This window comes from Coregonus lavaretus, assembly GCF_964263955.1.
Source record: "Coregonus lavaretus genome assembly, chromosome: 1".
NCBI classification, from domain to species: domain Eukaryota; kingdom Metazoa; phylum Chordata; class Actinopteri; order Salmoniformes; family Salmonidae; genus Coregonus; species Coregonus lavaretus.
The window spans coordinates 92,182,663-92,200,515 of record NC_139988.1 but is presented as its reverse complement, the minus strand read 5'-3'; the positions used below and the strand labels follow the sequence as shown (position 1 = coordinate 92,200,515).

The 17,853-nt window shown below is 45.8% G+C and overlaps 1 protein-coding gene across 1 annotated transcript in view; it reads right to left on the bottom strand.

Moving 5' to 3' along the window:
- The window catches only part of LOC311134452 (AT-rich interactive domain-containing protein 4B-like), a gene marked incomplete at its 5' end in the record, with an annotated part of 96,520 nt that extends 79,608 nt beyond the window's left edge, over positions 1 to 16,912 (bottom strand). The window contains 7 exons of the mRNA XM_084168133.1: positions 749 to 983; positions 1,215 to 1,312; positions 1,899 to 1,993; positions 7,544 to 7,616; positions 8,358 to 8,503; positions 13,818 to 13,894; positions 16,845 to 16,912. Of these exons, the coding sequence (XP_084024259.1) occupies positions 749 to 983; positions 1,215 to 1,312; positions 1,899 to 1,993; positions 7,544 to 7,616; positions 8,358 to 8,503; positions 13,818 to 13,894; positions 16,845 to 16,912 (792 nt within the window). The remainder of the gene's footprint in view (positions 1 to 748; positions 984 to 1,214; positions 1,313 to 1,898; positions 1,994 to 7,543; positions 7,617 to 8,357; positions 8,504 to 13,817; positions 13,895 to 16,844) is intronic.
- Between the last annotated feature and the right edge of the window lie 941 nt (positions 16,913 to 17,853).

Here is a 17,853-nt window from a genome sequence, read left to right as displayed (position 1 = left end):
CATAATCCTGTTTATCAATCATTTTAATGCATCATAATCCTGTTCATCAATCATTTTGCTACATCATAATCCTGTTTATTAATCTTACTACATCAAAATCCTGTTTATCAATCATTTTACTACATCACAATCCTGTTTATTAATCTTACTACATCATAATCCTGTTTATCAATCATTTTACTACATCATAATCCTATTTATTAATCTTACTACATCATAATCCTGTTTATCAATCATTTTACTACATCATTATCCTATTTATTAATCTTACTACATCATAATCCTGTTTATCAATAATTTTACTACATCATAATCCTGTTTATCAATCATTTTGCTACATCATAATCCTGTTTATCAATAATTTTACTGCATCATAATCCTGTTTATTAATCTTAATATATCATAATCCTGTTTATCAATCATTTTACTGCATCATAATCCTGTTTATTAATCTTACTACATCATAATCCTGTTTATCAATCATTTTACTGCATCATAATCCTGTTTATCAATCATTTTACTGCATCATAATCCTGTTTATTATCTTAATACATCATAATCCTGTTTCTCAATCATTTTACTACATCATGTCCTATATCTAAAGTCCATTGTACGAGCAATGACCTTGATGCCAAAGATGCTCTTGATGCTGAAGATGACCTTGATGCTAAATATTATCTTGATGTTGTTGGGAAACTCAGCTTGGCTGGGTGCTTATGCCGACAGAGCGAGTGAAAGAGTAAATGACCTTGCAGACGATGGGCTGAGCGCTGCCGGTCTCTGAGCAACACAGGTTCTCTCTCTCAGAGTTGCAGGCTTTCGGTTTCTGCTCCTCTGTTGAGCTGGAAGAGGCTAAAGGGGGGACTGTAGTGGCCCCCCCTGCCCCCCCTGTCTCCCCCTCTGCCTTGGGCTGCTTCAGGGGGAGGTCCATGTGGAAAGTGATGGAGCAGGAGGTGCAGAACTCCTCAAACCCATAGAGGTACCTGAGGAGAATACAAGAACCGGACCAGCGCCTGACGATTACATCAATATCAAAGCACCACAACACACCAGACAAAGCCTGATCATTACATCAATATCAAAGCACCACAACACACCAGGCAAAGGCTGATCATTACATCAATATCAAAGCACCACAGCTACTCAAGAGAGGTCCCCCTAAAAGGTATCATTATCAGTGGTAAACAGATAATCAATGGGCTCTCACTACGTACTTGCGGTAAGCACATTTGACATTGTAGCCGGCGGCAGAGTTGAGAACAGGGATTCCCAGAGCTTGGTAGACAGTCTTCCATACGGAACCACTCTCAATCTGCTCCAAACACGAGAGGACAGGACACAGAGTGAAACAGGGAATAAGAGACAGATGTTGGTCAGTGTGAGACAATATGTCTGACTAGAAGATGCACTAAAAACAAAGGCTTGTGAAATCTAAATGGAACTACAGCACGTCAATACATCACAGGGAACTACAGCACATCAATACATCACAGGGAACTACAGCACGTCAATACATCACAGGGAACTACAGCAGGTCAATACATCACAGGGAACTACAGCAGGTCAATACATCACAGGGAACTACAGCACGTCAATACATCACAGGGAACTACAGCAGGTCAATACATCACAGGGAACTACAGCAGGTCAATACATCACAGGGAACTACAGCACGTCAATACATCACAGGGAACTACAGCAGGTCAATACATCACAGGGAACTACAGCACGTCAATACATCACAGGGAACTACAGCACGTCAATACATCACAGGCCCCAATTAGAAGTGAGGGTTAAGATGATGTGGAAATACCAATGAACGTCATGATAAGTGTGTGTGTGTGTGTGTGTGTGTGTGTGTGTGTGTGTGTGTGTGTGTGTGTGTGTGGGTTACTCACATCATGGAAGCCTCCCAGTTTGTGCACCAGTCTGTATAGCTTGAAGAGGTCCAGGTTCCTGTAGCCCAGTACCGGTTTCTTGTTGATGGGGGTTCCTACACAACGTAATGGTTAGTCCATGAAAACCCAATATAGTGTATCGCAGAAGTATTGCAAAACACGTTTTTATTTGTGCTTCCCATGACTTTGTTTTTGTATTATATATATATACAGTACCAGTCAAAAGTTTGGACACACCTACTCATTCAAGGGCTTTTCTTAATTTTTACTATTTTCTACATTGTAGAATAATAGTGAAGACATCAAAACTATGAAATAACACATATGGAATCATGTTGTAACCAAAAAAAGTGTTAAACAAATCAAAATATATTTTAAATTTGAGATTCTTCAAAGTAGCCACCCTTTGCCTTGATGACAGCTTTGCACACTCTTGGCATTCTCTCAACCAGCTTCATTAGGAATGCTTTTCCAACAGTCTTGAAGGAGTTCCCACATATGCTGAGCACTTGTTGGCTGCTTTTCCTTCACTCTGCGGTCCAACTCATCCCAAACCATCTCAATTGGGTTGAGGTCGGGGGATTGTGGAGGCCAGGTCATCTGATGCAGCACTCCATCACTCTCCTTCTTGGTCAAATAGCCCTTACACAGCTTGGAGGTGTGTTGGGTCATTGTCCTGTTGAAAAACAAATGATAGTCCCACTAAGCCCAAACCAGATGGGATGGTGTATCACTGCAGAATGCTGTGGTAGCCATACTGGTTAAGTGTGCCTTGAATTCTCAATAAATCACAGACAGTGTCACCAGCAAAGCACCCCCACACCATAACACCTCCTCCTCCATGCTTTACGGTGGGAACTACACATGTGGAGATCATCGGTTCACCCACACCGCGTCTCACAAAGACACAGCGGTTGGAACCAAAAATCTCCAATTTGGACTCCAGAGCAAAGGACACATTTCCACCGGTCTAATGTCCATTGCTCGTGTTTCTTGGCCCAAGCAGGTCTCTTCTTCTTATTGGTGTCCTTTAGTAGTGGTTTCTTTGCAGCAATTCGACGATGAAGGCCTGATTCACACAGTCTCTGAACAGTTGATGTTGAGATGTGTCTGTTACTTGAACTCTGTGAAGCATTTATTTGGGCTGCAATATGAGGTGCAGTTAACTCTAATGAACTTATCGCCTGCAGCAGAGGTAACTCTGGGTCTTCCTTTCCTGTGGCGGTCCTCATGAGAGCCAGTTTCATCATAGCGCTTGATGGTTTTTGCGACTGCACTTGAAGAAACTTTCAAAGTTCTTCACATTTTCCATATTGACTGACCTTCATGTCTTAAAGTAATGATGGACTGTCGTTTCTCTTTGATTATTTGAGCTGTTCTTGCCATAATATGGACTTGGTCTTTTACCAAATAGGGCTATCTTCTGTATACCACCCTTACCTTGTCACAACACAACTGATTGGCTCAAACACATTAAGAAGGAACGAAATTCCACAAATTAACAAGGCACACCTGTTAATTGAAATTCATTCCAGGTGACTACCTCATGAAGCTGGTTGAGAGAATGCCAAGAGTGTGCAAAGCTGTCATCAAGGCAAAGGGTGGCTACTATATTTTGAATTGTTTAACACTTTTTTGGTTACTACATGATTCCATATGCGTTATTTCATAGTTTTGATGTCTTCACTATTATTCTACAACGTAGAAAATATTAAAAATAAAGAAAAACCTTTGAATAAGTAGGTGTGTCCAAACTTTTGACTTGTACTGTATATATATATATATATATATATCTCTTTTGTGGGTATAATGCGTATATTTATGTTGTATTATACAGGGCACATTTGAAAAATAAAGGTTCCATCAAATAAAAACATCCAGTTACTGTCAGGCAGAGAAGGCTGTTGGGGGGAAGCTATAGGATGACGGACTCATTGGAATGGCTGGCTGTTGGGGGGAAGCTATAGGATGACGGACTCATTGGAATGGCTGGCTGTTGGGGGGAAGCTATAGGATGACGGACTCATTGGAATGGCTGGCTGTTGGGGGGAAGCTATAGGATGACGGACTCATTGGAATGGCTGGCTGTTGGGGGGAAGCTATAGGACGACGGACTCATTGTAATGGCTGGCTGTTGGGGGGAAGCTATAGGACGACGGACTCATTGTAATGGCTGGCTGTTGGGGGGAAGCTATAGGACGACGGACTCATTGGAATGGCTGGCTGTTGGGGGGAAGCTATAGGACGACGGACTCATTGGAATGGCTGGCTGTTGGGGGGAAGCTATAGGACGACGGACTCATTGGAATGGCTGGCTGTTGGGGGGAAGCTATAGGATGACGGACTCATTGGAATGGCTGGCTGTTGGGGGGAAGCTATAGGACGACGGACTCATTGGAATGGCTGGCTGTTGGGGGGAAGCTATAGGACGACGGACTCATTGTAATGGCTGGCTGTTGGGGGGAAGCTATAGGACGACGGACTCATTGGAATGGCTGGCTGTTGGGGGGAAGCTATAGGACGACGGACTCATTGTAATGGCTGGCTGTTGGGGGGAAGCTATAGGACGACGGACTCATTGGAATGGCTGGCTGTTGGGGGGAAGCTATAGGACGACGGACTCATTGGAATGGCTGGCTGTTGGGGGGAAGCTATAGGATGACGGACTCATTGGAATGGCTGGCTGTTGGGGGGAAGCTATAGGATGACGGACTCATTGGAATGGCTGGCTGTTGGGGGGAAGCTATAGGACGACGGACTCATTGTAATGGCTGGCTGTTGGGGGGAAGCTATAGGACGACGGACTCATTGTAATGGCTGGCTGTTGGGGGGAAGCTATAGGACGACGGACTCATTGTAATGGCTGGCTGTTGGGGGGAAGCTATAGGACGACGGACTCATTGTAATGGCTGGCTGTTGGGGGGAAGCTATAGGACGACGGACTCATTGTAATGGCTGGCTGTTGGGGGGAAGCTATAGGACGACGGACTCATTGTAATGGCTGGCTGTTGGGGGGAAGCTATAGGACGACGGACTCATTGTAATGGCTGGCTGTTGGGGGGAAGCTATAGGACGACGGACTCATTGTAATGGCTGGCTGTTGGGGGGAAGCTATAGGACGACGGACTCATTGTAATGGCTGGCTGTTGGGGGGAAGCTATAGGACGACGGACTCATTGTAATGGCTGGCTGTTGGGGGGAAGCTATAGGACGACGGACTCATTGGAATGGCTGGCTGTTGGGGGGAAGCTATAGGACGACGGACTCATTGGAATGGCTGGCTGTTGGGGGGAAGCTATAGGACGACGGACTCATTGGAATGGCTGGCTGTTGGGGGGAAGCTATAGGACGACGGACTCATTGGAATGGCTGGCCGTTGGGGGGAAGCTATAGGATGACGGACTCATTGGAATGGCTGGCCGTTGGGGGGAAGCTATAGGACGACGGACTCATTGGAATGGCTGGCTGTTGGGGGGAAGCTATAGGATGACGGACTCATTGGAATGGCTGGCTGTTGGGGGGAAGCTATAGGATGACGGACTCATTGGAATGGCTGGCTGTTGGGGGGAAGCTATAGGACGACGGACTCATTGGAATGGCTGGCTGTTGGGGGGAAGCTATAGGACGACGGACTCATTGGAATGGCTGGCTGTTGGGGGGAAGCTATAGGACGACGGACTCATTGTAATGGCTGGCTGTTGGGGGGAAGCTATAGGACGACGGACTCATTGTAATGGCTGGCTGTTGGGGGGAAGCTATAGGACGACGGACTCATTGTAATGGCTGGCTGTTGGGGGGAAGCTATAGGACGACGGACTCATTGTAATGGCTGGCTGTTGGGGGGAAGCTATAGGACGACGGACTCATTGTAATGGCTGGCTGTTGGGGGGAAGCTATAGGACGACGGACTCATTGTAATGGCTGGCTGTTGGGGGGAAGCTATAGGACGACGGACTCATTGTAATGGCTGGCTGTTGGGGGGAAGCTATAGGACGACGGACTCATTGTAATGGCTGGCTGTTGGGGGGAAGCTATAGGACGACGGACTCATTGTAATGGCTGGCTGTTGGGGGGAAGCTATAGGACGACGGACTCATTGTAATGGCTGGCTGTTGGGGGGAAGCTATAGGACGACGGACTCATTGGAATGGCTGGCTGTTGGGGGGAAGCTATAGGACGACGGACTCATTGGAATGGCTGGCTGTTGGGGGGAAGCTATAGGACGACGGACTCATTGTAATGGCTGGCTGTTGGGGGGAAGCTATAGGACGACGGACTCATTGGAATGGCTGGCTGTTGGGGGGAAGCTATAGGACGACGGACTCATTGTAATGGCTGGCTGTTGGGGGGAAGCTATAGGACGACGGACTCATTGTAATGGCTGGCTGTTGGGGGGAAGCTATAGGACGACGGACTCATTGTAATGGCTGGCTGTTGGGGGGAAGCTATAGGACGACGGACTCATTGGAATGGCTGGCCGTTGGGGGGAAGCTATAGGACGACGGACTCATTGGAATGGCTGGCTGTTGGGGGGAAGCTATAGGACGACGGACTCATTGGAATGGCTGGCCGTTGGGGGGAAGCTATAGGACGACGGACTCATTGGAATGGCTGGCCGTTGGGGGGAAGCTATAGGACGACGGACTCATTGGAATGGCTGGCCGTTGGGGGGAAGCTATAGGACGACGGACTCATTGTAATGGCTGGCCGTTGGGGGGAAGCTATAGGACGACGGACTCATTGTAATGGCTGGCCGTTGGGGGGAAGCTATAGGACGACGGACTCATTGGAATGGCTGGCCGTTGGGGGGAAGCTATAGGACGACGGACTCATTGGAATGGCTGGCCGTTGGGGGGAAGCTATAGGACGACGGACTCATTGGAATGGCTGGCCGTTGGGGGGAAGCTATAGGACGACGGACTCATTGTAATGGCTGGCCGTTGGGGGGAAGCTATAGGACGACGGACTCATTGGAATGGCTGGCCGTTGGGGGGAAGCTATAGGACGACGGACTCATTGTAATGGCTGGCCGTTGGGGGAAGCTATAGGACGACGGACTCATTGTAATGGCTGGCCGTTGGGGGGAAGCTATAGGACGACGGACTCATTGTAATGGCTGGCCGTTGGGGGGAAGCTATAGGACGACGGACTCATTGTAATGGCTGGCCGTTGGGGGGAAGCTATAGGACGACGGACTCATTGTAATGGCTGGCCGTTGGGGGGAAGCTATAGGACGACGGACTCATTGTAATGGCTGGCCGTTGGGGGGAAGCTATAGGACGACGGACTCATTGTAATGGCTGGCCGTTGGGGGGAAGCTATAGGACGACGGACTCATTGTAATGGCTGGCCGTTGGGGGGAAGCTATAGGACGACGGACTCATTGTAATGGCTGGCCGTTGGGGGGAAGCTATAGGATGACGGACTCATTGTAATGGCTGGCTGTTGGGGGGAACCTATAGGACGACGGACTCATTGGAATGGCTGGAATGTAACGGTTTTCATGTTTGATGTGTCTACAGTCCCATTTATTCCATGACAGCCATTCTTCCTATAGCTCCACCCACTAGCTTCCTCTGCTGTCAGGTGCACTGTGGGTACATAAAGTTAATGGGCTGAAATGTTGCATTCTATAAACCGCAGACCTCTGTCCTCCATGAACTTGTACAGCTGCTGCAGGAAGTTGTCTCTCTCCTCAGGGAACGGCTCCACTTCCTCCTGCACACAGGAACAGGAAATAACAATACAGAGCTCAGCTTGGCTCCTCCCACTGACAGAGGTGTGTCATACCCTGGAATTTTTACAAATATTTGACTGATTTAGATTCCTTCCAATAGCATTTATATACAGTGTGGAAGGAAAGGGTCCTAGAATTTAACCTTGGGGGACCCCTTTTCTCGTAAACTGTCGAAACGGATATTATGCCCACATCTCTTTAATGGCCTAAACTCAAAGGACACATCTCTCTAATGGCTTAAACTCAAAGGACATCTCTCTAATGGCTTAAACTCACCAAAGGTGAGTGTGCGAGGTGTGTGTGATTTATTTTAGAATGCATTGTTTTGAATTATAATGACCCAAGCCGGGCGGGTTGTCTGCTTTGATGCCTCGCTCAATTAGAGCGTCTCTATTTTAGCAATTTAAATCGCTGGCATAGTCACACAAAACAATAGAAATGTTGTCATTATTCATTCTTTTTCAAGCTCATTTGAATTGGAAGAGGTAGCTAAGGGTTGAGGCTTTACCATACATGCTAAATTAGACCAATTCATCCACTTATGGAAACACAACATCGCTATCAGCAAAGATGATTGGAGATATGGACTGTCCTGCTAGCGTAGAGTCACTGCTCTGACTGTCCAGTCCTCTCCACCCGCCTCGCTATGCTAACTCCGCCCGCCCCCTTCTGGTGAGGTTTTCCCTTTACTCGGCAGCCAGCAGGTAATATGACATGATTACCTCTTCCTCCTCTTCGCTGGCCTCTTCCTCGTGCTCTTCCTCCTCCTCCTCATCTTCCTCACTGGTGGAACTCTCATCTTTCACCTCCGTCCTCCAGGAGCCGGGCACCACCGCCTGATGCACAAACTCCACGGCCGCATCCAGCGCTGGCACACACACACACACACACACACACGGACACACACACACACACACACACACACACACACACACACACGGACACGGACACGGACACACACAGACAAGCGGACAGTCCACACACACACGGAGACAGACACACAAACGCATTATGAGGGCCACTTATCTATATAACACACTGTGAGTACTAAGACGGTAACCAAAATAACTTGTCTTTCTTAGCCAATGACTGTATATATGAACGGACAAAGACATCGATCACGTGACACCATTCATTCGTATGTGAAGACTCAACATTGAAGCCAAATGAAAAGATGGCATCTAATGGAGACATAACATGCGCAGTTTGAGCTACTCCAGGAAGTGACGTTGCAGGCTAGCTCAGTGCTGCCCCCTCTCATTGAGTAACTCCAGTTGAAGGCCGACCGGGGTACTGCAGGCTGCCATTAAATTTACATTTTAGTCATTTAGCAGATGCTCTTATCCAGAGCGACTTACAGTTAGTGCATTTGGTTACTATATGACTCCATAGCTAGGTGAGATGACACATCACAATCGTATCATTTTTCCCTCAACAAAATATATACAGTGCATTCGGAAAGTATTCAGACCCCTTCACTTTTTCCACATTTTGTTACGTTACAGACTTCTTCTAAAATGGATTAAACTAAATGTTTTCCTCATCAATCTACACACAATAACCCATAATGACAAAGCGAAAACATGTTTTTCGAAATGTTTGCAAATTTTTTTTTTTTTAACACAGAAATACCTTATTTACATAAGTATTCAGACCCTTTGCTATGAGCCTCGAAATTGAGCTCAGGTGCATCCTGTTTCCATTGATCATCCCTGAGATGTTTCTACAACTTGATTGAAGTCCACCTGTGGTAAATTCAATTGATTGGACATGATGGTCACTCTGACAGAGTTCCAGAGTTCCTCTGTGGAGATGGGAGAACCTTCCAGAAGGACAACCATCTCTGCAGCACTCCACCAATCAGGCCTTTATGGTAGAGTGGTCAGACGGAAGCCACTCCTCAGTAAAAGGCACATGACAGCCCGCTTGGAGTTTGCCAAAAGGCACCTAAAGGACTCTCAGACCATGAGAAACAAGATTCTCTGCTCTGATGAAACCAAGATTGAACTCTTTGGCCTGAATGCCAAGCGTCACGTCTGGAGGAAACCTGGCACCATCCCTATGGTGAAGCATGGTGGTGGCAGCATCATGCTGGGGGATGTTTTTCAGCGGCACAGAGAGATACAGAGTGATCTGAGCAGGTTCTCAGACTGGGGCGAAGGTTCACCTTCCAACAGGACAACGACCCTAAGCACACAGCCAAGACAATGCATGAGTTGCTTCAGGACAAGTCTCTGAATGTCCTTGAGTGGCTCAGGCTGAGCCCGGACTTAAACCCGATCGAACATCTCTGGAGAGACCTGAAAATAGCTGTGCAGCAACGCTCCCCATCCAACCTGACAGAGCTTGAGAGGATCTGCAGAGAAGAATGGGAGAAACTCCCCAAATACAGGCGTGTCAAGCTTTGTAGCGTCATACCCAAGAAGACTCGAGGCTGTAATCGCTGCCAAAGGTGCTTCAACAAAGTACTGAGTAAAGGGTCTGAATACTTATGTAAATGTAATATATCCGTTTTTAATTTTTATAAAATGTGCAAACATTCCCCAAAATAAGTTTCACTTTGTCATTATGGGGTATTGTGTGTAGATTGTTGGTAAAAAATAAATAAATAAAAAATCAATTTCAGAATAAGGCTGTAACGTAACAAAATGTGGAAAAAGTCAAGGGGTCTGAATACTTTCTGAATGCACGGTGTGTGATATATACAATACCAGTCCAAAGTTTGGACACACCTACTCATTCAATGGTTTTTCTTTATTTTTTTAACTATTTTCTACATTGTAGAATAATAGTGAAGACATCAAAACTATGAAATAACACATTTGGAATCATGTAGTAACCAAAAAACAAATCAAAATATATTTTATATTTGAGATTCTTCAAATAGCCACCCTTTGCCTAGATGACAGCTTTGCACACTCTTGGCATTCTCTCAACCAATTCCACAAATTAATTTTTAAGAAGGCACACCTGTTAATTGAAATGCATTCCAGGTGACTACCTCATGAAGCTGGTTGAGAGAATGCCAAGAGTGTGCAAAGCTGTCATCAAGGCAAAGGGTGGCATTTTGAAGAATCTCAAATACAAAATATATTTTGATTTGTTTAACACTTTTTTGGTTACTACATGATTCCATATGTGTTATTTCATACCTTTAATGTCTTCACTATTATTCTACAATGTAGAAAATAGTAAAAATAAAGAAAAACCCTTGAATGAGTAGGTGTTCTAAAACCTTTGACCGGTAGTGTACATACAAAAGTATGTGGAACACATTAATGCCCATGATTTTGGAATGAGATGTTCGATGAGCAGGTGTCCACATACTTTTGGTCATGTAGTGTATATGAATAATATACAGTTGAAGTCGGAAGTTTACATGCACTTAGGTTGGAGTCATTAAAACTCGTTTTTCAACCACTCCACAAATGTCTTGTTAACAAACTATAGTTTTGGCAAGTCGGTTAGGACATCTACTTTGTGCATGACACAAGTCATTTTTCCAACAATTGTTTACAGACAGATTATTTCACTTATAATTCACTGTATCACAATTCCAGTGGGTCAGAAGTTTTACATACACTAAGTTGACTGTGCCTTTAAACAGCTCTGACAATTCCAGAAAATGATGTCATGGCATTAGAAGCTTCTGATAGGCTAATTGACATCATTTGAGTCAATTGGAGGTGTACCTGTGGATGTATTTCAAGGCCTACCTTCAAACTCAGTGCCTCTTTGCTTGACATCATGGGAAAATCAAAAGAAATCAGCAAAGACCTCAGAAAAAGAATTGTAGACCTCCACAAGTCTGGTTCATCCTTGGGAGCAATTTCCAAACACCTGAAGATACCACGTTCATCTGTACAAACAATAGTACGCAAGTATAAACACCATGGGACCACTCAGGTCATACCGCTCAGGAAGGAGACACGTTCTGTCTCCTAGAGATGAACGTACTTTGGTGCGAAAAGTGCAAATCAATCCCAGAACAACAGCAAAGGACCAAGTGAAGATGCTGGAGGAAACAGGTACAAAATTATCTATATCTACAGTAAAGAGTCCTATATCGACATAACCTGAAATGCCACTCAGCAAGGAAGAAGCCACTGCTCCAAAACCGCCATAAAAAAGCCAGACTACGGTTTGCAACTGCACATGGGGACAAAGATCGTACTTTTTGGAGAAATGTCCTCTGGTCTGATGAAACAAAAATAGAACTGTTTTTCCATAATGACCATCGTTATGTTTGGAGGAAAAAGGGGAAGGCTTGCAAGCCGAAGAACACCATCCCAACCGTGAAGCACGGGGGTGGCAGCATCATGCTGTGGGGGTGCTTTGCTGCAAGACGGACTGGTGCACTTCACAAAATAGATGGCATCATGAGGAAGGAAAATGATGTGTATATATTGAAGCAACATCTCAAGACATCAGTCAGGAAGTTAAAGCTTGGTCGCAAATGGGTCTTCCAAATGGACAATGACCCCAAGAATACTTCCAAAGTTGTGGCAAAATGGCTTAAGGACAACAGAGTCAAGGTATTGGAGTGGCCATCACAAAGCCCTGACCTCAATCCTATAGAACATTTATGGGCAGAACTGAAAAAGTGTGTGCGAGCAAGGAGGCCTACAAACCTGACTCAGTTACACCAGCTCTGTCAGGAGGAATGGGCCAAAATTCATCCAACTTATTGTGGGAAGCTTGTGGAAGGGAACCCGAAACGTTTGACCCAAGTTAAACAATTTAAAGGCAATGCTACCAAATACTAATTGAGTGTATGTAAACTTCTGACCCACTGGGAATGTGATGAAAGAAATAAAAGCTGAAATAAATCATTCTCCCTACTATTATTCTAACATTTCACATTCTTAAAATAAAGTGGTGATCCTAACTGACCTAAGACAGGGAATTTTTACTAGGATTAAATGTCAGGAATTGTGAAAAACTGAGTTTAAATGGATTTGGCTAAGGTGTATGTAAACTTCCGACTTCAACTGTATATATAGATAAACATATACACTGAACAAAAATATAAACGCAACATATAAAGTGTTGGTCCCATGTTTCATGAGCTGAAATAAAAGATCCCAGAAATGTTCCATACGCACAAAAAGCTTATTTCTCTCAAATGTTGTGCACAAATTTGCTTACATCTCTGTTAGTGAGCATTTCTCCTTTGTCAAGATAATCCATCCACCTGACAGGTGTGGCATATCAAGAAGCTGATTAAACAGCATGATCATTACACAGGTGCACCTTGTGCTGGGGACAATAAAAGGCCACTCTAAAATGTGCAGTTTTGTCACACAACGCAATGCCACAGATGTCTCAAGTTTTGAGGGAGCGTGCAATTGGCATGCTGACTGCAGGAGAGAGAGAGAGAGAGAGAGAGAGAGAGAGAGAGAGAGAGAGAGAGAGAGAGAGAGAGTCTTCCCCCCAGCTGTCTCTTTCTTCCCCCCAGATGTCTCTTTCTTCCCCCCAGATGTCTCTTTCTTCCCCCCAGATGTCTCTTTCTTCCCCCCAGATGTCTCTTTCTTCCCCCCAGATGTCTCTTTCTTCCCCCCAGATGTCTCTTTCTTCCCCCCAGATGTGTCTCTTTCTTCCCCCCAGATGTGTCTCTTTCTTCCCCCCCAGCTGTCTCTTTCTTCCCCCCCAGATGTCTCTGCCAGGTCTGACAGAAGAGACATAAGATCCTGTCCTGTATTCACAAAGGCTGAATTTACACAGGCAGCCCAATTATTGGTAAAAGATCTGATCTCATTGGCCAAAAGACCAATTAGTGGCAAAAGATCAGAATTGGATCGCCTGTGTAAACGCAGCCGATGCATCTCAGGCATCGCAGTGCTGATCTACAATCAGTTTGGCCTTTTAGATAATGAACAAGATGACATGGAAAGGGGGGTATTTTGAACAATAAACCTGGATTATCACAGCTACTCTGGGACACTGTGAATCCGGACCCTAATATAGTACAACATATCATAATAAAAGCCATTTAAGCGGACGCTTTTATCCAAAGCGAGTTATAGTCATGCGTGCATAAATGTTATGTATAGGTGGCCGCAGCAGAAATCGAACCCACAACCCTTGGCGTTGCAAGCGCCATGCTCTACCGACAGAGCCTCACGTGGTCCCAGTCTGTACGCTGGAAGACCTCCTCCTCGGCGCAGACAGCGTTAACTCACCTGGCTTGAGCCCTGCGTCAGCTTTAGGAGGAGAGTCTGTATTCATCACCGTCACGTCCTTCCTCAGCACCGTGTTACTGAAACAGACAGACAACCCCCATCAGTATCCACACAACCCCCATCAGTATCCACACAACCCCCATCAGTATCCACACAACCCCCATCAGTATCCACACAACCCCCATCAGTATCCACACAACCCCCATCAGTATCCACACAACCCCCATCAGTATCCACACAACCCCCATCAGTATCCACACAACCCCCATCAGTATCCACACAACCCCCATCAGTATCCACACAACCCCCATCAGTATCCACACAACCCCCATCAGTATCCACACAACCCCCATCAGTATCCACACAACCCCCATCAGTATCCACACAACCCCCATCAGTATCCACACAACCCCCATCAGTATCCACACACAACCCCCATCAGTATCCACACACAACACCCATCAGTATCCACACAACACCCATCAGTATCCACACAACCCCCATCAGTATCCACATACAACCCCCATCAGTATCCACACAACCCCCATCAGTATCCACACAACCCCCATCAGTATCCACACACAACACCCATCAGTATCCACACACAACACCCATCAGTATCCACACAACCCCCATCAGTATCCACACAACCCCCATCAGTATCCACACAACCCCCATCAGTATCCACACAACCCCCATCAGTATCCACACAACCCCCATCAGTATCCACACAACCCCCATCAGTATCCACACACAACTCCCATCAGTATCCACACACAACACCCATCAGTATCCACACAACCCCCATCAGTATCCACACAACACCCATCAGTATCCACACAACACCCATCAGTATCCACACACAACCCCCATCAGTATCCACACACAACACCCATCAGTATCCACACACAACACCCATCAGTATCCACACACACACAACCCCCATCAGTATCCACACACAACCCCCATCAGTATCCACACACAACACCCATCAGTATCCACACACAACACCCATCAGTATCCACACACAACACCCATCAGTATCCACACAACCCCCATCAGTATCCACACAACCCCCATCAGTATCCACATACAACCCCCATCAGTATCCACACACAACCCCCATCAGTATCCACACACAACCCCCATCAGTATCCACACACAACCCCCATCAGTATCCACACACAACACCCATCAGTATCCACACACAACACCCATCAGTATCCACACACAACCCCCATCAGTATCCACACAACCCCCATCAGTATCCACACAACCCCCATCAGTATCCACACACAACCCCCATCAGTATCCACACACAACACCCATCAGTATCCACACACAACCCCCATCAGTATCCACACACAACACCCATCAGTATCCACACACAACACCCATCAGTATCCACACACAACACCCATCAGTATCCACACAACCCCCATCAGTATCCACACACAACACCCATCAGTATCCACACACAACACCCATCAGTATCCACACACAACACCCATCAGTATCCACACACAACCCCCATCAGTATCCACACACAACACCCATCAGTATCCACACAACCCCTATCAGTATCCACACAACCCCCATCAGTATCCACACACAACCCCCATCAGTATCCACACACAACACCCATCAGTATCCACACAACCCCCATCAGTATCCACACACAACCCCCATCAATATCCACACACAACACCCATCAGTATCCACACACAACACCCATCAGTATCCACACACAACACCCATCAGTATCCACACAACCCCCATCAGTATCCACACAACCCCCATCAGTATCCACATACAACCCCCATCAGTATCCACACACAACCCCCATCAGTATCCACACACAACCCCCATCAGTATCCACACACAACCCCCATCAGTATCCACACACAACCCCCATCAGTATCCACACACAACACCCATCAGTATCCACACACACAACACCCATCAGTATCCACACACACACAACCCCCATCAGTATCCACACACACAACACCCATCAGTATCCACACACAACCCCCATCAGTATCCACACACAACCCCCATCAGTATCCACACACAACCCCCATCAGTATCCACACACAACCCCCATCAGTATCCACACACAACACCCATCAGTATCCACACACAACACCCATCAGTATCCACACACACAACACCCATCAGTATCCACACACACACAACACCCATCAGTATCCACACACAACACCCATCAGTATCCACACACACAACACCCATCAGTATCCACACACAACACCCATCAGTATCCACACACAACACCCATCAGTATCCACACACAACACCCATCAGTATCCACACACAACACCCATCAGTATCCACACACACAACACCCATCAGTATCCACACACACACAACCCCCATCAGTATCCACACACAACCCCCATCAGTATCCACACACAACCCCCATCAGTATCCACACACAACCCCCATCAGTATCCACACACAACCCCCATCAGTATCCACACACAACCCCCATCAGTATCCACACACAACACCCATCAGTATCCACACACACAACACCCATCAGTATCCACACACACACAACACCCATCAGTATCCACACACAACACCCATCAGTATCCACACACACAACACCCATCAGTATCCACACACAACACCCATCAGTATCCACACACAACACCCATCAGTATCCACACACAACACCCATCAGTATCCACACACACACAACACCCATCAGTATCCACACACACACAACACCCATCAGTATCCACACACAACACCCATCAGTATCCACACACACAACACCCATCAGTATCCACACACAACACCCATCAGTATCCACACACAACACCCATCAGTATCCACACACAACACCCATCAGTATCCACACACAACACCCATCAGTATCCACACACAACACCCATCAGTATCCACACACAACACCCATCAGTATCCACACACAACACCCATCAGTATCCACACACAACACCCATCAGTATCCACACACAAACTAAAAGTGTCACATTTAACCGTTTGCCCAGAGAACTCTGACTCTGAACAGCTAGAGGGGGTTTGTTTAGGGGGGATGGAAATACCATTTAGAGGGGGTTTTGTTAGGGGGGTATGGAAAAACCATTTAGAGGGGGTTTTGTTAGTTGGGATGGAAATACAATTTAGAGGGGGTTTGGTTAGGGGAGATGGAAAGACCATTTAGAGGGGGTTTGATTAGGGGGGATGGAAATACAATTCAGAGGGGGTTTGTTAGGGGGGATGGAAATACCATTTAGAGGGGGTTTGGTTAGGGGGGATGGAAATACCATTTAGAGGGGGTTTGGTTAGGGGGGATGGAAATACCATTTAGAGGGGGTTTGGTTAGGGGGGATGGAAATACCATTTAGAGGGGGTTTGGTTAGGGGGGATGAAAATACAATTCAGAGTTTTTTTTTTAGCGGGGATGGAAATACCATTTAGTCTTATAGACATGTTTAATATGCATTAATCTGTTACTGGTATATTCTACTAGCATTTATCTGTTACTGGTATGTTCTACTAGTATTGATCTGGTTCTGGTATGTTCTACTAGTATTGATCTGGTACTGTTCTACTAGTATTGATCTGGTTCTGGTATGTTCTACTAGTTTTGATCTGGTACTGGTATATTCTACTAGTATTGATCTGGTTCTGGTATGTTCTACTAGTTTTGATCTGGTTCTGGTATATTCTACTAGTTTTGATCTGGTTCTGGTATATTCTACTAGTATTGATCTGGAACCGGTATATTCTACTAGTACTGATATGGTACTGGTATGTTCTACTAGTACTGATATGGTACTGGTATGTTCTACTAGTACTGATATGGTACTGGTATGTTCTACTAGTATTGATCTGGTACTGTTCTACTAGTATTGATCTGGTTCTGGTATGTTCTACTAGTATTGATCTGGTTCTGATATGTTCTACTAGCATTGATCTGGTACTGGTATATTCTACTAGTATTGATCTATTACTGGTATGTTCTACTAGTATTGATCTGTTACTG